General features: G+C 62.6%; 1 protein-coding gene across 1 annotated transcript; it reads left to right on the top strand.

Annotated features, from left to right (window-relative positions):
• Positions 1-833: 833 nt before the first annotated feature.
• Positions 834-25,036, top strand: RTN4R (reticulon 4 receptor). Its single transcript, XM_028480772.1, has 2 exons — positions 834-927; positions 23,345-25,036. Exons 1-2 carry the CDS (start codon positions 906-908, stop codon positions 24,766-24,768), a joined length of 1,446 nt encoding a protein of 481 aa, XP_028336573.1. The 5' UTR covers positions 834-905; the 3' UTR covers positions 24,769-25,036.
• The last annotated feature ends 225 nt before the right edge of the window (positions 25,037-25,261 follow it).

Below are 25,261 nucleotides of genomic sequence, written 5' to 3'. Positions count from 1 at the left end.
AAAAGTGGGCTCAGAGAGGAACTCCTGGGCTGGAGACCCCATCCCACAGGAGGGAACAGGTCGGGGGCACCTGTGGAGGTAGGGGCAGGCCCGTGCCTGAGTCCCCTCCCTGGGTGGTGCAGAGAAGGCCACAAAGACAGGTGGGGACCTGGGAAGTCTCCTAAGCTTTAAGCCTGTTTTCTAACTGAAAGATGGAGCAATGCTACCCCAGCAAAGGTTTGCTGGTCAGCGGGGGTTGGCCTCCAGGGTTTACTGAGGCGAGGAAGGGCGTGGGCCAGGCAGAGGCGCACCCCGCATTCCCAGGCCTGCGGACCAAGCCCTGCGCGGTAGCTGGCCGCTCGGGGTCCCCCAAAAGCCTCCAGTCCGGGCCGCCACGCCCTCAGCCCGCGCTCCTAGCCGACTCGGGCCGGGCCGCCATTCCCGTTGCCGCCTGCAGGGGCCGCCGCCTCTTTAGAAACGCGCCGCCTTTGTCCTGGTCGCGCGGCGCCGCTGCACCGGGCGGGCTGAGCGCCTCCCGCGGCCCGGCCCGCGCCCCCGGCCCGCGCCCCTCCCGCCGTCCCGGTCCGGCCCGGCGCGGCGAGCTCAGGTGGGCGCCCCGCCCGCCGCCAGGCCCCGCCCCGGCCCGCCCCCGCCCCGCCTGGCCCGGCCGGCGGGGACCCGGCGGAGCGCTCGCGCGTCAAACCACATGATCCCATAAAACATTCATCCGCTCCCGGCCGGCTGCCCTCGCCTCCGCGCCGCCGCCCGCCAGCCCAGCCGACCGGGCGGAGCGTGCAGCCTCGTCCCGCGGCCGGGCCGGGGCCGGGCCGGAGCTGCGGCGCCTGGATGCGGACCCGGCCGCGGGGAGACGGGCGCCGGCCCCGGAGCGACTTTCGGTCCCCGACGCGCCCCGCCCGACCCCTAAGATGAAGAGGGCGTCCGCCGGAGGTGAGTGCCGCGCCCGGGCCGGCCGGCGGGCGGGGACCGGGGCGCCCCTCCCTGAGCCGCGGGGCGCGCCCGGGCTGCCGAGGCTGCGGAGGGTTACCGCGCGGCCGCGAGGCCACCGCAGTGCTGCCCGGCCCCGGGAGGGCGGAGCCCGCGGCAGCAGGAAAAGTTGCCGCTTCCCTGGAAAGTTGGCGGCGGCGGCGGCGGCTGGGCTAGTGTGGGGGCTGCTGGCTGGAAGGGTGGGGTCCTGCCTCTGATCGCCCGGCCGCGAAGGGGTTAATGAGCAGGTCTGAAGAAACCCGGGTACCGAGCAGAGGTGGGGGGTGTCCAGCCGCCTCCATCCTCGACCCGCGGACTCAGCTCAGGACATCTGGTTTTTCTGGGGTTAGACCGCAGCAGGATGAATGGGGGCGTTGGCGACAGTAGAGGGCGTGGGGGGCGGGGCTGGCCCAGAGCTGTACCCCCCAGGGGGCGGGCGAGGAGAGGCGCAGCCAAGCACCCCCTATCCGCAGCCTGAGGGCGCCTGAGGGCCCCTGCGGGCTCCGCTGAGGGGCACCAGAGGTGGTGGGGCTCCAAGCACCCCCTCCCTGGCAGCTCTCATGGGACCCTTCCCCCCTACCTGGTGTGAGGTGCTGGGGGTGACCTCCTGTAGGGGGAGTTGGACATGCCTTGCCTGGAGGGTGCTCCCCTCGTCCCCCCCCGCCCCCCCTTGCCCCAGGGTGCCCTGCTTATTTCCAAGGTGCCGCAGGCTGCACACGTTTCTTTGCACGTGCACATGTCTACAAGGGCTGCACACTTGCACACCACATGTGCACACGCGTGCCAGGCTGCCCCGTGTGCACGCATACATACACACACACACACACACACACACACACACACGCTGTGGGTGCACATCCATGTCCTCGCCCCCGCCTGCTCGCCCACGGCCATGCATGCACATAGCGTGCCTGCTGTGGTCTCCACGCTTGGCGCACGCTGGGTCCCCTCTGAGGGACCCATTCCTGTGCCTACATGCACGTGTGTTAAGGGGGAGGCCCTGGGCAGCCGGAGCTCAGAAGGGTGAGAAACCGGCTACAGGATCCGACCCCCGTGTCCGGGATTCTCCCCTCCCAGCCCCCTGGGGCTGTGTGTGTGTGAACTCGGTATGCGTCTGCACGTGTGTCTCTGTTCGCATGACTGTGTGTGCCTGTGAGCATATCGGCATGTGTCTCTTTGCCTCCGGACGTGGGTACCCCTGTGTGCCCAGGCAGCCCGTGGCCAGGTTCCACCCAAATCTGTAGCAGAGGCCCAGGGAATGTGTGTTGGGGGCCCAGTGCCCCAGCCCAGGGTGTGAGGCCAAAGGAGTGTCTGATTCCTTCCCCTCCCCCCAGGCTGGGGCATTGGTGGCTGATGGGGGCTGAGACCCACCTAGGCAGGGAAGGCCCATTTCACACCTCCAGGTCAGCACCGTGACACACAGGCCAGACCCCCAGTATGCTCTGCAGTCTGCCACTAGGTCCAGTTCAGGGTAGGTATGTGCCCACCCCACGGCTGACCCAGGGTGACCTCAGGAAAGCTCTGCCCCCGGTGCCTGGGGGTCTCCACGGCGAGAGCCTTCTTGATGAGAGGTTCTGTGGTGTGTCAGCTGCCTCAGGTGCTGTGTGCAGGTCTGAGGTGAGGGTATTGGTGACTCGCTCTCACCGTGGTGAGGAGGACCCCAGGCCAGGGCTCAGAGAGGCAGGGCCACACCACCTGCTCTCCCCCACACCCATCAGTGTCCTTGTCTGTAGAATGACGAGAAGTAGGTCATCCTTATAAGCTGTGTGTGGGTGAAACAGAGGGGTGGGTCCCACGATGGGGTGGGCAGTGGGGCTGGCCACTCCCCTTTTCTAAGCCTCAGTCTTTCTATCTCTAAAGTGGGTACCATCACCCCTCCCACTTCTACTCCAATTGAGGTGAGGAAGAAACCAGGTCCCTGCAAGGCAGAAGGCTGCTCCAGACCCTGATTCCTGGGTGTGGGGTGGCAGGAGAACAAGGGCCTGGATGTGGGTCCTGGCTCAGCCACCAACAGTGGTATGACCTTGGGTGTGCAGTTCACCCATGCCTCAGTTTCCTTACCTGTGACATGGTCAGTAATTGGGCCTCCCTCAGGGGTTGTTGGGAACACTTAAAGGGTGAGGCCCCCACAGAGTTCTGACCCCAGTGCTTCTGCCTTCAAAATACTGAAAACACCACCACCCTGCCCCACTCAATGGTTCCCACACAGGGAAGTCCCCCCGGAACCCTTGCACTGCCGGCTGGACCCTCCCTCCTAACCATTTGCAAATGGGAAGTAAAGGCCCATCGAGGTCACTGGGGAGTTGGAGAAGGGCGTGGGCATGTGGGGAGGCAGGGAGGGAGAGAGGGCCCTGCGGGAGGTGGGAAGCGTCCACCGATGTGTCCCCCACACTGGGGCAGCATCTTTACTCTGCCCCTTACCATCTGGAAGCCTGCAGAACCCCTGACCCTTGGTTTCCCTATGTGCGGACTAACGGTCAGCTGGGGGCCCTTAGGTCAGAGCTGGCTTTCTCCCTGTGGTCATGGAGGAGAGCCTGGCCCAGGGGGTCTCAACAAGCAAGAGGGCTTGTAGGGGGTCAGTAGGAGATGTGCTCGGGCTCTGGAAGACAGGGGAGGCCGAGGGCTGCCCCAGGTCCGTGGTGGGACCCAGGGTTTGTTTGCTCTTGTTCGTTGTGAGTGACGGACGGTGAGGGGCCCGATGTGTGCAGCTGTCTCCACCCCCACTCTCTAGACTCCGACCTCACCCTCCCTCCGCTGCCCCCAGGACGGCCAGCACGCTGGGCCGGCCCCTCAGTGCTCCCTGCCCCGGCCTTGAATTCGTGGCTTTGTGGCACGGAGGCCTGTGGCAGCTGGGGCAGCACCAGGAGGGGCCCAGCTGGTGGAGGCAGGAGGAACTCACCCCGCCAGGGCTGTGTTTCCTGCTCTCCTGGGCCTGTAGCCAGAAAGTCTCTGTGGAGCCTCAGTCTGTGCATCCAGAGAGGGGTCAGGAGCACGGAGAACCAGTGAACTGAGCCAAAGGAATGGGAGAATGGGGGTCTCAGTGAGCATGGGCAGTAGGTGTGAGTGGCACTCTGGCCCCCGGGCCCCATCCTGGGGGTTCCTGACGGCTCTTGGCCCTGCACAGTCAATGAGGTTCAGGCTGCCCTGTGCCCAGGGCTCTGACCTCTGACCCCTAGGCCAGGCTGCCTGACCTCCTGTGGCTCGCCTGCTCCTGCCCCTTCCAGCGGTCCATTCCCAGATGCCATGTTTGCTTTCAGGCACCTGTTCATTCACTCACTCACTCACTCACTTATTCCTGGCCTGTCAGACTGCCTCTGAGCCAGGCAGGTGAAGGGATGTGGTCCTTGCCCACCTGAGTTTATAGGACTAAATGCTTTAAAGGACAGGTGGCCACGGAGCTGAAAATGGCAGCCCAGCCAGAGCAGCATCCACACCCCTGCATCTCCTGGTGCCGTTGCTGGATCGTGTGGGCCCAGCCGGGTGTCTTGTGCTGCAGTTTCTTCTTTGGTCGCTGTATTTTAAACACTTTGCATGTCGGGAACTGGTCTTGTGTATCATGGGTTTGTGTGGAATCCCTTCCCGAGGATGCGCCATCATTTATTTATCCAAACCTGCCTCGGCCTCTCACACTGCCTGTGCTTGTGCAGCTGGACAACCGGAGAAGTGTCCCTGGTACAGCCCTGCTAGGTCCCCCGGGGGCGTGGTCAGGTGCCCCTCCCCTAGTAGGAGGCAGGGCCTGATCCCAGCCCTTCCCAACCTTTTAAGTGGAGCGGGCAGAGCCCTGGGGCCTCTCCCACCCCTGGGGTTGCATTTCTGCTACTCACAAGTGGAATCTGTTTCCTGGCCTTCATCAGGATTCTGGCTCTGCTGCTGGTCCAGCCCTAGTGCAGCCGGCAGCGCTTTGGGGCTGTCTCTCTCCTGCCCCCTTCACTTAGCCTCCACCCCGACCCCGGCCCTGCAGTGTCCTGACAGTCCTGTCTCCTAGTGGGCCCGCTGCCTCTCCCTGCCTGGGGATAGAGAATGGGCCATGGCGGCCCTGTCCTACAGCCTTGCTAGTGCCCCCCGCCGCCAACGCAGGGCAGGAGGTGGAGCTGAAGGGCAGGGCTGGCAGCCCTCCCAGAGGGGGAGGGGCCCTGGGGAGGAGCTGTGCTTGTCTAGGGCTGGCCCAGGTGGGCCTGGCAGGTGGTGAGCCCCGGCCAGGCCCTGGCACGTGGAGCTGGGCTGATGGTGACACGGGGAGCCCAGTGGAGGAACCGGGGTGTCAGGAGCTGACTCAGCTTTGTTCAGGCAGCCTCCTGGTGCCCCAGGGGGATGCTCTTTGGCCTAATGCCATCACAGATCACGCTCCATGGAACTGAGGTTCCATGGAATGTTGGTGGGGATTGGACAAGTGTTTTGTGGTCAAGCGAATTTGGGAATGGTTGGGTAAGAGGTGCTGACAGAGCTCCTTTACCACCCCTGTGTAACACACTCAGGGTCTAGTGTATCCAGTAACCTATTTTGGGAAACAGTGGCTGAGGTCCTTTGGAGGGCCTGGGTCCATCAAGGGCTCCAGGGTGGGTGGGCCATCCCACACAAATCCTGCAGCCAAGCACCTGGTGGGTGGAGGGACCATGCTCTCCTGGCAGCAAGGCAATGTGCAAATTTAACCTTTGGGTTTATGGCTCTATTTCTTTGCAGCAAATGTCACGGGAAATGTCAGGCTAAGGCTGAAGCTGATGAGTGAGGGGCCCATCGAGGAAGGGGGTGGAGTGCTGAGGGGCTCAGTTCAAGGCAAGGCTCTAAGTCCCTCACCTCCTCCTGAGAGCCCTCTCAGATTGCCCCTCAACTACTTGGACACAGCACCGTGTGCCCAGTCTGTCCCAGCCCTTGTGACCTTGTTGAGATGTTGTCTTTATTTACCTCCTGCCAGAGCCCAGATGGGGTGGGCTCAGGGACCTGCCAGAATTCTCCCTGCCCTGAAGTCTGGGCAGCCTGTTGGATCAGCCTCTGCAGTACCGGCTTGCTGTGTGACCTTGGGCAGCACTGCCCTTTCCTGGTCACCGGAGACCTTGTCCGTAATCCACGGCTGTCGACCAGAGGTGGGATTCCCACTCGATGCCTTCATGGGTGGGAAAACCCCCTGAGTCTGAGGTGTGTGGAGTGCTGGGCTCTGGGGGTGGTGGGGGTGGGTGGCTGGCTCATGGCATCCTGTGGCAGCTCCAGGCACATAGTAGGTGCTCAGTATATAGGGAGGGGCAAAGAGTGGACATGGTAGGCAGGGGAGGGCTCGAGGCCGGCAGGGAATCCACAGCCCCCAGACTTACTGGCCTCCTGGCCTGCCTGGCAGGGCCAGCTCTGAGGCCTTAGCCTGGCCTGTCATGGAGTTCTGTCTGGCCCTTGGGTCCCAGTGGTTAGTTAGCAAACATTTGCTGCCTTCCGGCTGTGTGCCAGGCCTGTGCAGCTGAGTGGGGGTCTCAGGCTCCTAGGTTGCCCCCGCCCAGCAGCTCCACACCGCTTTCCCTACACGTGCTGCTCTGCTCCACTGGGTGTCCTGGGTCCCCCAGATTCAGCCTGTCTGGTGGTGATCGCCCTTATACCACCTGCCCCTCCACCCCCTACATCTAGGCCAAAGGTCCATAGTCCTGGCCACCTCCCTCTACCCTTCCCCAAAGTCCAGTATCAAGTCTGACCCCTCCCTGCCCGTCCCCTTTTATCCCTCTTCAAAGATCTGCTGTGGACTAGCCCCCCTCCCGGGCCCGTGGCCTCAGACGCCCACGTCTCCTTGCCCGCCATCTCATCCTCCTTTCAGGCTCTGAGATGCTCTCCTAAAACATGTTGCCGGCCAGGCCCCTCCTGACTGAACTCTCCTGTGTCTGCCCCCTGATGAGGCCTGGACTAGAGGGTCTGGTTTGGGAACATCTCTTCCACTCTGGCTCCCTGGTCCCAGTGCCTGGCACACACACCTGTGTCTGCCTCCCCACGTCCATGTCCCTGAGTCTAGCTCGGGCCTGGCACCAGTGTGCAGGGAGCCATGAATGGTAGGGTGGCCTCAGGCAGTGCCCTGAGTCAGCTCCCAGGGTCGCAGGAGCTGGTGGTCCTAGCCCTCAGGGTTGGCCACTGGCCATCAGGCTCAGGCCAGTTGCCCAAGGTGGCTCAAGAGGGCGGTCCCCTCCAGGGCACAGGTCTGGAGAGAGAGCAGAGGTGCCAACCTGTGGGGGAGTTGCTCTAGCCGAGGGCCGATGGGGCTTGCGTTGGGAGCCCAGGACTTCAGCCCAGAGCCAGCTGTGCACCTGGCAGGCCACTCACCCTCTGAGCCTCCATGTCACACAGGAGATTGCGAAGGGGGAGTCAGTGGTGAATGATGCCCACGGGACAGCCCCTGGTGAGGGCTTGACTGTCCCGGCTCCTGGGGCCCCTTCCCATTCAGGTGGGACCTCCTGCCCTGAGCTGGAACTTGCCGTGGAGATAGAGGCTGTGATGGGGCTTCGTGGGGCCCCCATGTCCCAGGGGCCTCCTCAGATTCCCAAGTCCTACCCTGCCCTGGGGACATCATGGTGGCACTCAGGCAGGTGTGTGATGGGTGTGGGCCCCACTGTCCTCTCTGGAGCAGGAGCCTCTGCTGAGCGCAGAGGAGGAGCCCCTGTTGGGGCCTCCCTCCCCCCACCAGCCCTTCTGCATGAGGTCCTTGCCACCTGTTCCAAGGGGGATGGTCTGTGACCTATTAGTTAATGCCATGGGGACCCAAGTGAGAAATGGGGCTGGGGGGACACGGTGGGATGGGGGTAGGAGGTGCAGGCCCCAGGCAGCGCCAGCGACTGGGAGAGGGGAAGTTGGGGCCCTCATAGGGTGTCTGCCTTTCTCAGTGAGAGGCGGAGGCCCAGCGGGGGCCTGGGGCAGGTGGGTGCTGAGCCGGCTGCGGTGCTGACTTGGAAGGAGGTTCAGGGTCTCCCTGCTTCACCACGTGGGTGTGAAGCCTTGCCCCACAGCTCACTTTACACCAGCCTTCTGGTGTGGTGAGAAGGAGGCCAGTGTTCCTGCCCGGTCCTTGGGCAAGACGGGAACCAGGCAGAGAGAGGGTGGGCCACCTGCCCCCTGTGTGGCCTCTGGCCCAGAAGCATCTCCTGTTCCCAAAGATGTGGCTGGAAGCAGAATTCCAGAGAAAGACCAGTCCTGGCTGGCCACCAGGATGCACTGGGCATCAGAGCGGTCTCAGGAGGGCTGTGGGTCCCAAGGTCACACAGGACACCCCACACCCAGCTCTCTCACCTGCCTCCACAGCACACCCCAGCCAGGAACCTGCGAGTGGGCTCTGGTGTCCTGGGCCACCCTCACCCTTCCCAGAGCCCTGCCGTGATCCCTCCCACGCTTTCCACTGCCTCTTCCCTCCCTCTGCCCTGGCTGAGGCCTCCCTGCTCTCTCGGGACATGTTCAGCCCCCATTTGTCCTCAGAGAACACAGAGCTGGCCAGTCACACCGTCCAGCCCCAGTTTCCAGGCTCCCCAGGGCCTCCCGGAGGATGAGGCCGTGTAAGGCAGTGGCTGATGAACCTGGTGGGGACTGTGCTCTTAGATCTCCTTGGGGGCTGAGGCTGTGACCCCCAGGGCCATCTGAGGAAGCAGCAGGACTGTCATGTTGCCCTGGAAGTGAGCAACCCCCATCCCACTGTGCGGTGGCCTTCCCCACATGACAGGGACTAATGGAGGGCAGAGGGGGGGGCCTGGGGCTGGGGTTCCTGAGTATGGCCTAGCAGGTGACCCCCCTCCCTTGGGGAGGACCCTCCTCACCCCTGGTGGGGTTAGCCGTGCACCACAATGCACAATCCAGGTGGGGGTACCGGGATCCCTGGAAAGGTCCCCGAGGGCCACTGGCTTCCACCTCTGTTCCCCTGCAAGTGCTTTCTAGCATTACTTTCAGGCCAGCCCCATGCCGGGCAGCAGGGACCTCGAGATTCATGTGACATATTCAGCCCTCCAGGTCCCTGGGAGACACCCCAAAGCCCACTAGGTACCCAGGGGAGAGAAGTGAGGGTGTGGGTGCTGGCAGGCTGGTGAGGAGCCTGAGGCCTGGGTCCCCCACTGGGCCCTCACCGAGGCCACCCTGGGCCTACATCTTAAAGAGGCCCTAGAGCTGCTGGCTGAGGGGGAGGGGACTCCTGGTGCGAGTAGAAGCCCAGAGACTCTGGGACAGCCGAGTGCGTGCGGCGGGGCCCCTGGGGTGGGCTCAGGAGGCCCTGGGCAGCAGGGTGGAGGAAGATGAGGGTCAGATGAGGAGATTGTGGGACCAAGAGGGGTGCAGAGGGAGGGGTTCGGGGAGCTCGGGCTGGAAGGAGGGGGTGGGGGCCGCAGAGGTGGATGGCGGCGTGCCCCAACAGGAGGCCGGCCTGCTGCTCTGTGCTCCAGCCGTGTGCCACGTGGCCCCTGCATTCCGGCCATGTCCAGGCTGTCTTTCATCTCACTGCCTCAGCCCCAATTTCTGTTAGGCAGAGGCTGACACGGGGACAGGTGTGACAAGTGTCTGGCTTCCTTTTCGAAAATTGGCAAAAGAAAAACTCTCCCCATAAAGATATTCCATCTACACACCTCCTGGATGTCACCGAGAGGGCCCGTCACGGCTGAGACAGATGGTGGCCCTAATGGACTCTATTCTTCACCTGCTGCTGGAGTTGTGGCCCAGCCCCCAAGCTGGCCTGAGGCGGGTGGCAGTGGCATGGGGGGGTGTCAGTGCCTCTACGGAGCCCTCCCGACGCCGTGGCTGCCTCCCCTGACCCCCAGATCACAGGAAGCCTGATACAGCAGGACCATCCTTGTCAGTACAAGGGGCTCTGGTGGGACAGTATGTCCCTGGGGTGGGTGGTGGGAAATAGGGAGGTAGGGCTGCAGGCCTTCACGCTTTGACCCCCGCAGCTCATTTCCTGCCGGGTGGCCAATGTGGATGCCGGTGGGTTCACTGTCCCCACGTTGCCCCGAGGCCCAGGTGGGGTCAGGCCCTGCCTGGCATGTCATGTGCACAGGGCCCCTCAGGCCTAGCTGAGGCCCCTTCCCTGCCGAGAACCCTTGGTGGGAGCCCAGGGACCGAGACCCTGGCCAAGCTCCATGCTCTCTGCTTGTTCACCTGCTCCCTCAGTGGCACCATAGGGGCTAAGTCCAGGTTTCGGGGCGAGGCTGTGGTTGGGGAGGGGAGTGGGATGGGTGTGGTGGGGCTCTGGGAAGAGAGCCCTTCTGAGGGGGGTGTCTGGGAACAAGGAGGGGGTGCTGCCTGAGCTCAGGTCAGGTCAGGTCAGGCGCCATCATGCCCTTGCTAGCTGTGGCTTAACTTCCCCTCCGTCAGGGGGGACGTGGCCCCTGCCAGGGGCAACATGAGGTGCTCCCATGGGGCGGGCGGGCCGGGCATTTCCTGTGCATCCACTGTGCGCACCAGGCCTGTGTGAGCTGTGTGGCCTCAACACCCTGTGAGGTGGGGCCTGTCATCTGCACTTTTCAGCCAAGGGAACGGGTTTGTAGAGGTTGGGAGACCGGGCGGGGACCCCACAGCACGGGGCTCTTGAAAGGGACTCCCGCTGCCTAGGGTTGGCCTCACCCACCCTACCCTGGGCCAGCTGCCCCATCCAGTGTTGGCACATGAGACCAAACAGAACAAACTAAAAACTCTTCTGATTTTACCAGTTCGTGTGCACTGTAGAAAAATCTGGAAAAATATACCAGAGTTTTAAGAAATTTGTTGTACTAATCAGCTGAGGCTGTCATAGCAAAATGCTACAGATGGGCACTCAAACCACAGAAATGTATTTTGCACAGTTCTGGAGGCTGGAAGTCTGAGATCAGGGTGCTGGCAGGGTCGGTTCTGGTGAGGGCTCTCTTCCTGGTTTGTAGACGGCCGCCTTCCTCACATTGCTCACAGGAAAACAGGCTCTCAGGTATCTCTTCTTACGAGGGCACTAATCCCATCATGGGGCCCCACCCTTATGACCTCATCTAAACCTAATCACCTCCCAAGGCCCCACCTCCAAATGCCATCACATTGGGGGTTAAGGCTTCAGCATATGAATTTGGGGGGTGGGGCACAGACATTCAGCCTGGAGCAGAAGTGAAGCTGCCCTTGGCATCAGGCACTGCTGCCTCGCCCTGTGGGGATGTCAGTGCCCCATGGACTCTCCTGGGCCTGGACACCTTTGGGACAGCCATCTCCACAGCCTCACACTTCTTACATTCACGTGACGGACGTTTATGGAGCATCTCCTGTGCCGTCACCAGCCCTAGTCCTGCCCCGAGGAGCCCACGGTCCGGGGGTGCAGAAACAAGCAAGGCAAACCTGCCAAGTTGACAATTGAAGTGTGGGGCAAAGGGGGCACCTGGCAGTGGACAGAGGTGGGGGTTTCACGGACCCTGGGAGTGATTTGTCAAGTTCCCAGACATAGCCTCCCCCTTTTACAGATGACAGACCCGGCTCTGAGAGGCGGTGGTTGCTTGCCGTGCCTGAGCTGAGCAGGGCGACGTGTCTGGGCTGGGGTGACCTGGCTCATGACGGGGGCGAGCCTGTGACCAGGGAACAGTAGGAGGGGGGGTGAGAGGCAGCTGGCTGCCTGCCCAGTGGGTTGCTGGATTTTTCTGATGCATCAACAGAAGAGGTGCAGAGGCCTGGGCCACGGGGTGCTGCTCTGAGCAGGCGGAGCCTGTGGGAGCTGTTGGCACCAGCCAAGGGCACCCCATTCCCTTCGCGTCTGCTTCCTCCTCCACACTGGGCTCCCCTGGCCCCATGGGGCCACGCGGTGCGGGGTCAACGTGAGGGAGGCCTTCGGGGTGCAACCCTTCTTTCCTTGGCTCAGTGGTTATTGAACACCTGCTGTGTGCAGCCCCTCACAGGTCGTCTGCAGGTGAGCAGGCCAAGGGCCTTCCAAGGACACTGGGTGGGGAGCAAGTCTGTCTGACCCAGGCCTGGGCTCACGCTGGGGACCCTTGTATGTTGGGCTGGGTGAGAAGGGAATGAGGATGTGAATTCGTTAGGAAAATTTTTAGGGAAAAGGCAAATGCCGTTGTCAGGCTTGGTGAAGTTGAGCCATGCCGGCCTGGGTGGGGAGGCAGGGGAGGCCAGCTGGGCGCTGGGTATGTCCTCTGTGGGGTGAAAGGCTGGGCTGCCCGGGTCCTCAGGTGTACACAGTGGGGATGAGTGGAGTGTGGCCTGCAGATGGCCCCCTGCCTCCTGATGCCTGGCCACGGCAGTCCCCAGCAATGCCTTGGGCCTTCAGGGACTCCTCCCCAGCCTGCCCCTTCCTCTGCCAGGGGGCATCGGTGCCCTGGGTCCAGTGAGGCGGGGGCTGGGGTGGGAGAGGCCATGTTGGGCACCTGTCCCAGGGGCCGGTGCTGAGGAAATGAGGCCACCCTCCCAGCCCCACCCCCAGGGCAGCCGACCCCCTTCTGCTGCCAGGAGCGCCTGGTGCATCAGCCTCAGGAAGTAGCCGAAATACACTGACCTGCTTTTCCAGGAGGCAGCGGCGCGCCTGGTCCTCCCACCCTCACTGATGAGAAGCCACCAACAATTTCCATCCCAAATTGATTTCAAATAAGGAAGAGTTATCACACACAATCATATAGGAATAATTTATCACTCGTTAATAAAAGAGCAATTACTTATTCATGTCACCCCTGCCTGCATGTCATGCATTTGGATGCAGAAACGCGATTGGGGCTCTCGTAGAGGCCAAGGTCAGGGGAGCCCTCCCCAGGGGCTGCAGACCGCTACCCCAGAGGTCCCGGGTTTATCCGCTGGATCCCCTGCTCCTGAGGGTCTCCAGTCTGGGGTCAGGGGGTCGGATCTGTGACCTGGGAGCAGGCAGGGCTGAGGAGGGACAGTGGGAGGGGCTGCCTGGAGGTGGTGGGACTGTGAAAGGCCCAGGGCACACATGGATCTTCAGGTTGGAAGCTGTCCCTTCAAGAGTCTGGATTTCAGAGGCCCCTGGAGCCAGGAGCTTGGAGCATCCCTGAAGGCTGGGGGCGTCCTTGGCCACCCTTGGCTGAGCAGCCGCTGAAGAGCAGCCAGACGCTGGGCTGAGCACCAGGAGGCTTCGAGAGCTCTCAGCCCCGCTTTCTCTTCCTGCACCTTGGAGACGCCTGCTGCTAACCCACGTTCGTCTCCACCTTCTGGCAGATATGCTTTATTTTCTTCTTTTTATTTATCTCTGTTTCTGAGATTTCATTGCCAAGTATGCAGTCTTTTTAAAAAGATAACACTGTGGTCGGCCATATCTTGCTCAAAGTGAAAGCCTGCACCCAGCCCTCAGAGGCTGGTCTGGGGCATTGGTTTGTAGCCCTCTTCCAACCCACCTGCTGTTGCCATGTTCCCTGTTTTTCCAGGTGGTTACCTTCACATTTCCATGTCTCCTACCCCAGCCCCCTCTTCTCCAGCACACTCCCCAGTGTGGCTGTTTCACTACCGACAGTTAAATTCATAACCAGTATTTCCTAATCCAGGTCACATAAATGCTTGTCACTGCCTGACCACAGGGGGTGACCGTCTCGCTCTCGTCTGGCCTTTTGTTTTTCCTGGAGTTTACAGTTGACTTTGTCTTTTTTCTCTTGTCCCGTATGCCACCCTCATGTGCTTACTCTTCTCTGTGTCAGACATTCTACTGGGTGTCTCGTTTTCCCCAGGGGAAGTCTCCCTCTAGGCCTTGGTCCTGCTGTCCCCTCCTGGGCTGGGCATGCTGTGGCCCCCTCACAGCTGCCCCTGACTGCCTTTCATCACCCAGTGTTTCTTGGGGTTCGTGTTTATGTCCTGTTTTAGCTGAAGTGCATTCCCAGCTAACTATCTAAGGAAGGCACGGTGAAGACTCATTCTATGAGCCCTTGAATGTTAGCAAATCTATTCAAGCTGGATTGGCCCAGTCCAGAATTCCAGGTTGAAAATAGTTTCCCCCCAGAGTTTTGAAGCTGTTGCAGTTTTGTGGTCTTCTGGCGTCCAGTGTGCTGTGGAGAAGTCTGCTGCCATGTTGCTGTTCCTCTCTTGACCCCCAGAGATCTGAAATCGCGCTGTGAATGTCACGTGTTGTGCCAGGCACTCACCCAGGAGAGCCTTCAGCTCTGGGAGATTTTCGGGTATTATTTCTTTGATAACTTTTTCCCTCTATTTTCTGTTTTCTTTCTAGAATTACCGAAGACAGGTGTTGGATCTGTATTTGTCTTCTGAATCTCATCATTTTTTTCCCTGTTTCTCTTTTTGTTTTTCTTTCTGGAAGACTTCCTTAACCTTGTTTTCCAACCTCTCTATTGATTTTTGGGATAATTTTAGCAATTCTATCTTTAACTTCCAGGGACTCTTCTTGTTTTCTGATGGCTCCTTGTTCATAGCACCCAGTTCTTGTTTTAAATCTTCTTCTATCCCTACGAGGACACTGATTAGATTTTCCCTAATTTTTATCTATTCGCTGCACTGTCTCTGCTTCCTCTGGAGGCATTGCCGTGATTGTCGGCATTGGCACCTTTTCCAGACACCTGGTTTTCTGGTAACGTTTACTAGGGAAGTATAGAAGGTGGCAGGATGCTCTGCTGAAAGTGGGGCTTGTCGACTGGCAGGTGTGGGTGATCAGGCAGGAGCTGCTCTGGACACCCCGGAGGCCATGGTGGGGCTCCTTCCTCTGGACTTTTCTCTGGGGGAGCAGCCTCGTCCCCCTGCTCCCTAACCCCTCAGCAAGTACTGCATCACTGTTGTCCTGGGTCTGGGGTGGAATGAGCACAGGTCTCTAACACGGGTGGAGGGTGGGCACAGAGGGGCCCGCCGAGTGTGCCAGCTCTGCGGGAGGAGCAGCAGCAACTTGTGAGGCCATTCCATCTGTGCTGGGCTCCACGCCTGTCTCCGAGCCTCCTCCCTCCGCTGAGGCTGAGCTCGGTGGAGGCAGGGAGGTTGCCCTAGGTGTGTTCGCAGCATGGCCTGCCTGCCGTGCCCTCCTCCCACCCCGACGCAGCCCCTCGTGGACAAAGCAGGGCTACCATGCCAGGCAGGAGGGGCCTCAAGACAAGTAGAGCGATCAGCATGGCTGCGGATGCCACCTGTGAGCTGTGGGCCTCTCCTGCCTGGGCTCCTCACCTCAGACAGGGCTGCCCAAGGTCAGAGCGGCAGAGGCCCCACACCAGCCCCTGGGGAGGCAGGGTGTTGGCCACAAAGCCAGAGCCTGGGTGGAGGTGCTCAGTGGGCTTCCAGGCTGGAAGCATTTTGGGGCCCCGGGGAGGTGGATCCTGGCCTCTTGTCATCCCCATGTCACTGCTGTAGAGACAGCTTCCCTAGCACCTCGGTGAGGGTGTACAGAGCTGGCATCTGAGCCCAGGGCTCCTGGACCCTGGGGTCCACTTCGGGCAGCCCATAGAGCGGAAAGCTTGGGCCAAGGATAAGCCTCTCTGGGGGTCAGAGAGCCCAGAGCATGTGTTGGGGGGAGGGGCTCAGCAGCTCACCTGCTGCAGGGGGGCTGCTTCCCCTTTTTGTTATCTGGGTCACTTGGGGCTCGGCGCCTTCCCTGGTCACTTGATGTAGCAGGAGGGGGTTCTTGGACCCCGTGCCCTGGTCTTGCTGGTTCCCTGTGGTCCCTGCACCTTGATAAGGCTCAGTGCCCTTGTCTGAGGAGTGGGGTTGATGGTCATCTCATTGTGCTGTGGGATGTAGCGAAACCTCCAGGAGTGAGGGACATCTGTGACTTGAGCGTTCCAGGGAGGCGAGGGCCCCATCTCCCCCCACTCTCCCCTCCACTGGTGCTTGGTGCTGTGTGAGGCTGGGATGTCAAGGTGTATGGACAGGGCTTCCCTGGAGACAAGCTCGACCAAGAAGGCCCTGCATGGCCTCAAGGCACTGCTGCTGGAATGCTCAGGGCTGTCTCGTATCTGCCCAGCACTGGCCACCCACTCACTCACCTCTGGGCTGGTGGGGGTCTCTCCTCCTCAGGACCCCACACCCTCCTCTTGGGCTCTGTGGCCAGGTCACACAGGGGTTGGCTCTCTGACCCACTAGCATCACACTGTCCACTTGGCTGGGAGGAGGGGACACAGCAAGTCAGTTCTGACGCACTTCCCAAGATGTTAGGATTCAGGCCTCGGCTGACAACTCTTCCCATTTAGGAACAAATAACAAAGGTAGGACAACTCGGTCCAGGAAAGGAGAGAGGCACTGGCGTGCAGGCCACCTTGCCAACAGGCTTCCCCGGACTATCCTGTGGACCCACGGCCCCTGGATGCAGTGACCTCAGCTGGTGGTGACTCAAATGGGAGCATCTCCGGCTGAGGGTCCTGGGCCCCGCCCTTGCCTCTGGCCAGGGGTGCTCAGCAGACCATGCTGGTCCTCCCCACGGTCTCTCTTGGAGAGTGCTGCCCCCCACCCTCACTCTCCCAGCTCAGTTTCAAAGCCCCCAAGCACCCTGCCCATGTTTACCCCTTCTTGGGGCCCAAGCCACCCTGGTCGGGAGCGTTTGCGAGAACTCGGCTCTCCTGGGACAGCGAAGGTGGGCTTCAGTCCAGCTGCTCCCTCCAGACGGGGCTAATCCGGCTAATCCGCAGCGGCCCAGAGGCCGGACGGGCTGATCCCCAAGGGTGAGCAGGCGAGGGCCTCTGGAGACCTGCATTTGTCTTTCCATAGCCAAATAGATCCTGCTCGGCCAGAGGCCACCGCCTGCCTTGTCGGTGATGTGGACAAGTGCCAAGGGCTCAGGAACACCTGGGAATGTGCCCACCCGTCAACTCCCGCCACAGAGGAGAGCAGAACCCCTCAGCCTGGCTCCTGGCTCCTGGCTCCTGGGTGGGGCTCCCATGTCTGCCAGCCTCTGCACAGCAGCCCCTCTGCTGTTTGGCTGGCTCGCCTCTGTGCCCCGATCACGCAGGCCCCAGCAGCACAAGTTCCAAGAGCGCGTTCCTATCGTGTGTGCCCATGGCGTGCACCGCCCCCCCCCCACCCAGAGTGTGCACCCCAAGCGTGGGCTCCTGCACTGCATCTGCCCTGTTGGAGGCTGCCGTCGGGGCCTCGCAGGAATGGTCAGCTTCGTGTTGGCGGTAGATGCAGGGTCCCGGGAGGAGTGGGGGATGGATTGTGGGGAGGGCAGGACCCATGTTGGCCCTGCCAGGCTAGGCATCCAGTCCTGGACAGGAGCTGGCAGTGGACGGGGATCTGGGCAGGCGGGTGGGCATGGTGGTAGGTGTGTGGCGGTAGGTCCCAGGCCCTGGCACGGGGAGTGCCCCTTCTCCGAGCCTCCCTGGGGCAGGGGCATGTCGGCCACTGGCCAGTTTCTCATTAGCATCCTCTGGGGACTCGAGCCTACACTGGCCGCCGGATTGAATTAGCCTCAGGACCCTGATGAGCTGGTCGTGGAGACAGAATTCTCCAGGTAATTAGGCAGCGGGCGTTTGTTGGTGGCCTGATGGAGTGGGGGGTTTGCTGGGAGGGGGGATGGGGGTGTCCAGCCTCTGGGGGGAGGAAATGCTGGCTGAGTCTTTGCTGCAAGTGTAGGTGTGGCCTGCATGGGCAGGATCCTGGGGCTGGACGATGCTTCAGATGCTGGTGTCATGAGCCCTCCATGTGGGGCTCCTGGGTGGGAGCCGAGGGAGGCGGGCTCTGGGTGAAGAGCATGTGGACTGGACAGGGCGAGGCTCCAGAGCCTCCAGGCTGGCAGCCTGGCCTTGACCAAGGAGGGATTCCTGAGGCCTGCTGTCTGGGCCCAGTGTCCTGCCCATCAGAGGGTGTTCTTGGACCCGCACCCTGGCAGTGAGCTCCAGGGCTCCTCCCTTGACGTCTGCCTGCTGTCCGGGGCCAGCTAAGGGCTCTTTGGCCCCTTCAATCCCCCACGTGACACCTGTGGTCAGCCCGCTCCTGGACCACAGGTGTCACAGCCAGGACCACATCCCGACCACAGGGCGCCCCCTGGGGAGCACGCTGGTGGGTGGGCTCTGCATCCAGGGCCTCCAGCTCCCAGGCAGGCCAGACCCTCCCCCGCCACTCTCTGTTTCCTTGCCTTGAAAGGGCCCAGAGCTGCCTCCCAGGTGCTGTGTCGGCTGGAAATTTTGGGTTCTAGGTGGGGCTGATGGGTGAGGTACGGGTGGGGGAGCTTTAACTTTTTACTGCCCAGCAAGGCTTTTCAGCAACTGGACACCACAGGGCTGGGAATCCTACCGGCTCCTGGGCTGTGAGCAAGAGACCCCCACACACACCCCACCAAGCCTCATTTCCTCACCTGTAAAACGGCTAAATACACTAGCCCCTGGAAGAGCTCACCAGACAGAGGGACCTGGCCTGCTCACCCTGGGTCCACCCGTGCACAGCGCAGTCAGGAGGCCGGCTCTGCCCACAGTGGGCCTCAGTTTCCCCCACTGCACGCAGCTTCGCCTGGTGTTTGGAACTGCTCAGCCCTGTGTCCAGTACCCTCCTGCCATGGTAGGTTACCTTGCCCATTATCCACCTGGCCAGCCCGCCCTGCCCTGCCCCGCAACTGCACCCTGAAAAGATCAATAAGGAGGGGGCCTTGAGGGGCACAGCCGGGCAGGGAGCTGGTAGCCACATCCCTGGAGACGCAGGGCTCTGTTGAGGGTGGGCTGCCTCACGGGAGCGGCTGCCACCCTCCTCCCTGGCACCGGAGCCAGGGAAGGGGCCCAGGAAACGCCCTGGCCGCGTGTGCTGCCGCCGCGCATGTCTATGCCTGGAGGACGGACGGAAGGTGGGTGGTGAGTATGAGAAACAACGATGACCAAGGGGGGACAGATGGACGACGGGGGCGGGTGGTGAGCCCATCGCGAGTGGGGGGCTGGCAGGGATGGGAGGGGTACGGGTGCAGCCGTGACGGGTGCCTTGACCCTCTGTGGTGTGTGGACGCCAATGGCTCCCACCCCCGCTCGGAGCTATTTCTGGCCTGGCTGTGCTGACTGTGGCCTCCTGTTCTGCCTTGTAACTGCGGTCTGTGACATGACCCTTCATGGGACATTCTTGGTGTTTGAGAGGGTCCTGAGCAGACTGATGTCCTAGCTATGCTACAGCGGTCTGGCCCCTCCACAGACGGCTGACCCCAGCCTCCAGGGGGGTGGGCAGCAGCTCAGAACCTCCCGGGAAACGTCCCCTCCCAGCCACCAAGGGCACAGGAGGGAGCTGCCCACGCTCTCCTGCCATGGCCACATAGTGGCCGCTCTTCAGGCCTGGGCTGGATGTCCCTCCTGCCCCTTCTGGCAGCTCTGTGGCTCCTTCTCTTGCCCACCTTTCCTCCTGGACTGGCTCTGAGGCTCTGAGTGGGAGCAGGCCATGGCTTAACTGCTCACTGCCTCGGTTTCCTAATCTGTAAAATGGGCTCACGACACCAAAAAGGAAATTGATTCTTCTGCAGCTCCAACTCATGCCTCTTTATATCAGCTGGTGGACCCTTGTAACAACCCCCAAAGGGAGTGTTACAGCCACCCCATAGCCGCAGGGAGGCATAGAGGCCCAAGGGCACTGAGCCCGTGCTCTGGGCTTCCAAGGCTGCCAGCCCTGTGCCATCTCTTCGGCCTCACTTGTGGGGTTAGAGGCATCCCCATGAGACCTCAGGGGAGCTGCACTCCTGCAACCTCAGCCCAGGCTGGGGGGCCCCGGGAGCGGCAGGGGCCAGGGAACACACTGAAGACCTCCCCGTGCCTGCAGCCTCCAGCACGCCCTGTTTCTGAGCTGCTGACCTCAGCAGCCGCCCTCCCACTGCCCACTGGCTCCTGCGACTGCTGGTGACTCCCCAGAAGCCTCCGCCCCTCCTGGCTCCCCTCCCTTCTGCTCCCCTCTCCTGCTCCCTCCACCTTCCTCCCCGCCCCCTGCCGTGCCCAGGAGCTGGATCAGGGTGAGCAGTGCAGATGGCCTTCGAGGCCACACGCAGGCCTGATGCCCCCCAGCCTCCTGGGCCTTGTCAGCTGGCCCGGAGGAGAGACCCTGAGCAGAGTCTGGTCTCTGTGCCCCCACCCCCAAGGCCGGAGCGGCTGGTCCTCCACCAACCATAGCCCTTGTGCCCCTGCCCCAGCTCCAGAGCAGACCTGGGCTAAGGTGGGGGCTCCTAGCTGTGACCCAGGGGTCCCCTCCGTGGGGAGGGCACTAGAGAAAACCCCTGACCCGTCCATTCTGTGCTGAGGCCCGAGGAAAGAGGAGGGATGGCAGGGTTTGCGGGAAGCTAGATGAGGGGTCCTGGTGGCCTGGTGTGGGACCAGGACCCTGGTGTGGCGTGGTGTACCTCGCGATGATTTCTGTGTATGAGAGCCGGGCGGGGCAGGGCTGTTTTCTCACCCTGTGTGCAGGAGGCAAGCTCCCACTGGACCCGGTGAGGCTGGGCGTGACTGGGAGGTGGGGCCAGGGGAATGGGCGGCTGTCTGGGGCCAGTGGGAAGGTTGGGGGGAGAGAAAGGAGAGGCTGGTGAGGCAGGGTGCAACCTGGGGGCCTCTGATGAGTGGGCAGGACCAGCGAGTGCAGATCTGCAGGCCAGAGAGGCCTCAGGCTCGGGGGACTGCAAAAGCCAGGGAGGATGGGTTAGGGGGTGGGGGACATGGGATGAGAGGATGGGCTGGGAGGACAGGCTGGGGACGGGGCGGGGGGACGGATGGGGAGGACTTTTAGGGCTGGGAGGGATTAGGTGAGTGATAGGGTCCAGGGGGTGGGGCCAGGGGACACCCTCCCACTACCTGGTGGGGTCTCCCGGCCCCTGCTGTGAGAATGAAAATATGACACAAAGTTGGGTTTGATTATCTCACAGAAAGATACCCCCTCTGCTTGCTCAGCAGAGGGGTTGCCATGGAGACCAGCGGGCAGGCCCCAAGGGGGCCAGGCTGGAGCCAATTACTGTGGCTGAGGCGAGGAGCGAGCCCGCTGCCTGCTGACAGCAGGGCCTGTGCTGAGGGACCGACCGTCAGAAGTTGGTTTCCAAAAAGCAGTTGCCTCGGCGAGAGGGGAACCGTGTCTTCGCGCCTGTTGCCCGCTTCCTGGCAGGGCCGGGCCACGTGGCTGCTCTGCCACTTTCCCCCGTGTGTGGCTCAACACTAGTGCCTATCTCAGGGCATTCATAGAGTGGGCACGGCCCCAAGCCCATGGCTTATAGCCTTCTGGGGGCCCCGCTTAGCGACGGCTGGAGGCTGGAGGAGCCGGCCGGTTCCAGTGGTCAGCTGACCCCAAGCCAGCCAAGCTCACAGACCATGGCTGCAGGCCTGGGAGCCAATGGTCAGGGTGCAGTGGTAACGGTGCAGTCGGTGATGTGGTAGGTATGGTCATGATGGACGGCCACTGGCAGCCAAGTTGGTGGTGTGGCCCAGCCCGTGGTGGTGAGGTCCAGAGTCTGGCCTGATGAGTACCTGGGCCCCACCTCACCCTGCCTCAGATTGTCCTCTGCCACAAGGTCTCGGGAGCAGGAAGTACTGTTTTCATAGCACAGTCACATCCCGTGGCAACAGTGAGATGCCGTGGGAGCTGGCTTAATCAGGCCCGACTTTCCAAAGGAGGCCCATAAGGAGAGAGCCAGGAGAGGATGCCAGCAGTTTAAATAGAACAACTGAGATGCCCCCTCATGGCCTCCTGTGTGCAGCCAGCCCAGGGAGGGGCACCCAGGGCTTGGGCAGGGTGTGGTCCTGGGGCTGCCATGTCCCCAGCAGCCAACAAATGGCCCAGCCTCAGTGGCCACCAGAGCACAGGGGACAGAGGAGGCCCCCAGGCTGTGGGGACGGTGCTCCCAGTACCTGGGGACCAGAGTCTGGGAGGGCGTATTCCTTGTGACCGCTGGACATGCCCAGCTTGCTGGGCCTCTGGGCTTGGGGCAAGCGTCTGCACTGACCCTGGCAGAGAGGACCTAATGGGGGTTCGGGGCCCAAGGTCATGGTTCTGGGTGGGGGAAGCTGGCCTGTGGTCCCCTCCTTTCTCCCTCCTGGCTGCAGCCCCAGCACTTAGCCGGCCTTATGTCTGCAGAATCCTGCTCTCAGCTGACTGCCAAGGAAGGTGTTAGCTGTCAACGCAGGTGTTAGCTGTCAACGAAGGTGTTAGCTGATAACTCAAGTGTTAGCTGATAAGCCATAACCCTCCCAGGGGGATTCACATTTTAATAGACTTACTCCTGAAGGCGGAAAGAACCTTCAGCATTCAAAGCGGTGGCTCTAATGGTGGGATGATAGGCAGGGAGCTTAGTATTGGGCATGTGGCCCTGCTGGTGAGCCCAGCCTGGATACAGCACCCCAGGAGGGGTCTCCTACCCAGTCTAGGTCTTTGGTGAGGCCCTGAGATGGGGGAGGAAAGAGGGGAGCTGCAGCCCCCTGGGCTGGGGCGGAACCTGCTGGGAGCATGTCTTGGCAGGAGGGTTGGGGGCAGCTGGACTATGCAGAGGTTGGCCGGGAAGGAGTAAGCGCCTTGCCCAGGGAGGAGACCAAGCAGAGAATGAGGCCGAGGGGAGGAGGCTGCAGGAGGTGTTCTGAGCCAGGCCAGGAAGCACTAAGCGGCGGTGAGGAGGGCATGTGCAGGAGGGAGCAGCCTGCCTGAGGGGCTCACGGGGCAGGGCTGCAGTGCCCCCCAAGCACTGGACCTGCCTGTCCTGCTACGCCTGCCCTCAGGGCCTAGGCTCCTGATCCTGTGATGGCAGAGTTGCTCTGGAGCCTGGGGCTGCTGTGGCAGTTTCCCGTGTCCTGTTGGTGGGACCCAGGCCCCTGCAGGAGGGCCACTGGGGCTGTGGCTCCCGGCTTCACCAAGGCCCCTGCAATTTCTTGGTTAAAGTACAGCTCCCCGAGGTGGGGAGGCTCCCTCAGAATCCAGGCAGGCCTTGGCCCCAGGGGCTCTGGGGGCCTGGGCAGGGCACCAGGTCTGAGTCACAGCCCCACCCTTCCTCAGCCCGAGAGGACGCTCTGGGAGGGCTGCTGCAGCAGCTGCCAGGAGGCAGGCCTGGCCGTGATCCTTGGCCCAGGGCTCCTCTGCATGAGTGGGGCTGGCCTGGTGCTCCAGTGTTTGCCGGGGCCTCTCTCCCTGCCTGGCCTGTGGGCTGACGGGACAGGGACAGGCTGGGTCAGTGCTGGGACGGACAGGGACAGCGGGCAGGCCCACGGGGGCTCTGTGTTCACTGGAGTCCGAGAAGGTATCTGCAGGTGTGCATGTCCATCCCAGGAGGCCTTCACTTGGGCCTTGGGGGTGACCTGCTAACCCCGAGTGGCGGGGGGTGCGGGCGTGTTAGCTCGTGTGTTTGAGTGCCAGGCAGGGTGACGTGGGCGTCTGCAGGTGACGTTTCCCAATGTGGAGCTTTCGACCCCTTGGAGGGCTGTTGTGCCGCAGCTTCCACCTCGCGGGTGGGGCAAGGATCACAGCACCTGAGTTCCCAGGGGCGGCAGCATATCCTGGGCCCAGCCCCAGCCCCTCCTGCACAACCCCAGCGTTGCAGGAGCCCCTGCCCGCTAACTGCCCTCTGCTCTGCCCACAGGGAGCCAGCTGCTGGCCTGGGTGCTGTGGCTGCAGGCGTGGAGTGTGGCGGCGCCGTGCCCGGGTGCCTGTGTGTGCTACAACGAGCCCAAGGTAACCACAAGCTGCCCGCAGCAGGGTCTCCAGGCCGTGCCTGCCGACATCCCGGCTGCCAGCCAGCGCGTCTTCCTGCACGGCAACCGCATCACATACGTGCCAGCTGCCGGCTTCCATGCCTGCCGCAACCTCACCATCCTGTGGCTGCACTCGAACGCGCTGGCCCACATCGACGCCGCCGCCTTCGCTGGCCTGGCACTCCTGGAGCAGCTGGACCTCAGCGACAACGCACAGCTGCATGCCGTGGACCCCGCCACGTTCCAGGGCCTGAGCCGCCTGCACACACTGCACCTGGACCGCTGCGGCCTGCAGGAGCTGGGTCCCGGCCTGTTCCGCGGCCTGGCTGCCCTGCAGTACCTCTACCTGCAGGACAACTGGCTACAGGCGCTGCCCGACGACGCCTTCCGCGACCTGGGCAACCTCACGCACCTCTTCCTGCACGGCAACCGCATTCCCAGTGTGCCCGAGCGCGCCTTCCGCGGCCTGCACAGCCTCGACCGCCTCCTGCTGCACCAGAACCGTGTGGCCAGCGTGCACCCGCACGCCTTCCGGGACCTCGGCCGTCTCATGACACTCTACCTGTTTGCCAACAACCTCTCTGCACTGCCCGCGGAGGCCCTGGCACCACTGCGGGCCCTGCAGTACCTGCGGCTCAATGACAACCCCTGGGTGTGCGACTGCCGGGCGCGCCCGCTCTGGGCCTGGCTGCAGCAATTCCGCGGCTCCTCATCCGAGCTGCCCTGCAGCCTGCCCCCGCGCCTGGCTGGCCGCGACCTCAAGCGCTTGGCCACTGCCGACCTGGAGGGCTGCGCTGTGGCCGCCAGACCGTCCCGTCCCTTCTGGACCGGCGGGCCTGCTGATGAGGAGCTGCTGGGGCTGCCCAAGTGCTGCCAGCCGGACGCTGAGGACAAGGCCTCGGTGCTGGAGGCCGGGAGTCCGGCCTCGGCTGGCAACGCACTCAAGGGACGTGTGCCGTCTGGCGACAGCCCGCCGGGCAACGGCTCTGGCCCACGACACATCAACGACTCCCCATTCGGGACCCTGCCTGGCTCGGCCGAACCCCCTCTGACCGCAGTGCAGCCTGAGGGCTCCCAGCCACCGGAGCCCCCCACCACGGGCCCTCGCCGGCGGCCAGGTTGTTCCCGCAAGAACCGCACACGCAGCCAGTGCCGTCTGGGCCAGGCGGGTGGCGGGGGTGCCGGGGCTGGCGGGGCTGGCGGGGTGGAGGGCTCGGGTGCCCTGCCTGGCCTTGCCTGCAGCCTCGGCCCCCTGGGCCTCGTCCCCCTGGGCCTCGCGCTGGTGCTGTGGACGGTGCTCGGGCCCTGTTGACCAGCCACCGAGCGCAAAGCCTCTCTCAGCAGCCAGGTGTGTGTACATACGGGGTCCCTTCCCACTGCCAGCCAGCCCCGGGTGGCAGGCCCTCCCTGACGGCGCCTCCCGCCTGCCCGCCCGCCTGTCCCATCTCCACCCCGTCATGTTTACAGGGCGTGGTCGGGGCGTTTGTTCCAGAACGCCGCCTCCCGCCCGGATCGCGGTATATAGAGATATGCGTTTTATTTTACTTGTGTAAAAATATTGGACGATGTGGAATAAAGAGCTCTTTTCCTAAGCTGTGGCCTCTCAGGCTGGGGGTTGCTGTGAGCCGTGAGAGGCAGGTGGGCCCTGGAGGTGCAGCCCTGCCCCCATCATGGCACACGGAGTCCCAGGAAGGGAAGGCAGCTGCCTGGTGGTATGGCCTGAGCTGCAGGCAGCTCGACCCTTTTCAGCCCAGCACTTGTGGTGGCCATGAAGACTGACCTCAGTGTGCCTTGGCCCCCTCCCT

The sequence above is a fragment of the Physeter macrocephalus genome, chromosome 19 (assembly GCF_002837175.3).
Source record: "Physeter macrocephalus isolate SW-GA chromosome 19, ASM283717v5, whole genome shotgun sequence".
NCBI classification, from domain to species: Eukaryota; Metazoa; Chordata; class Mammalia; order Artiodactyla; family Physeteridae; genus Physeter; species Physeter macrocephalus.
Note: the sequence above shows the minus strand (reverse complement) of the source record. Positions and strands in the feature narration are given on the sequence as shown.

Excerpts from the sequence above, each read along its gene's own strand:
- RTN4R (XM_028480772.1), top strand. The coding sequence starts at position 906 with ATGAAGAGGGCGTCCGCCGGAG. Across the intron at positions 928-23,344 it reads GAAGAGGGCGTCCGCCGGAG|GGAGCCAGCTGCTGGCCTGG; the intron begins GTGAGTGCCGCG and ends CTCTGCCCACAG.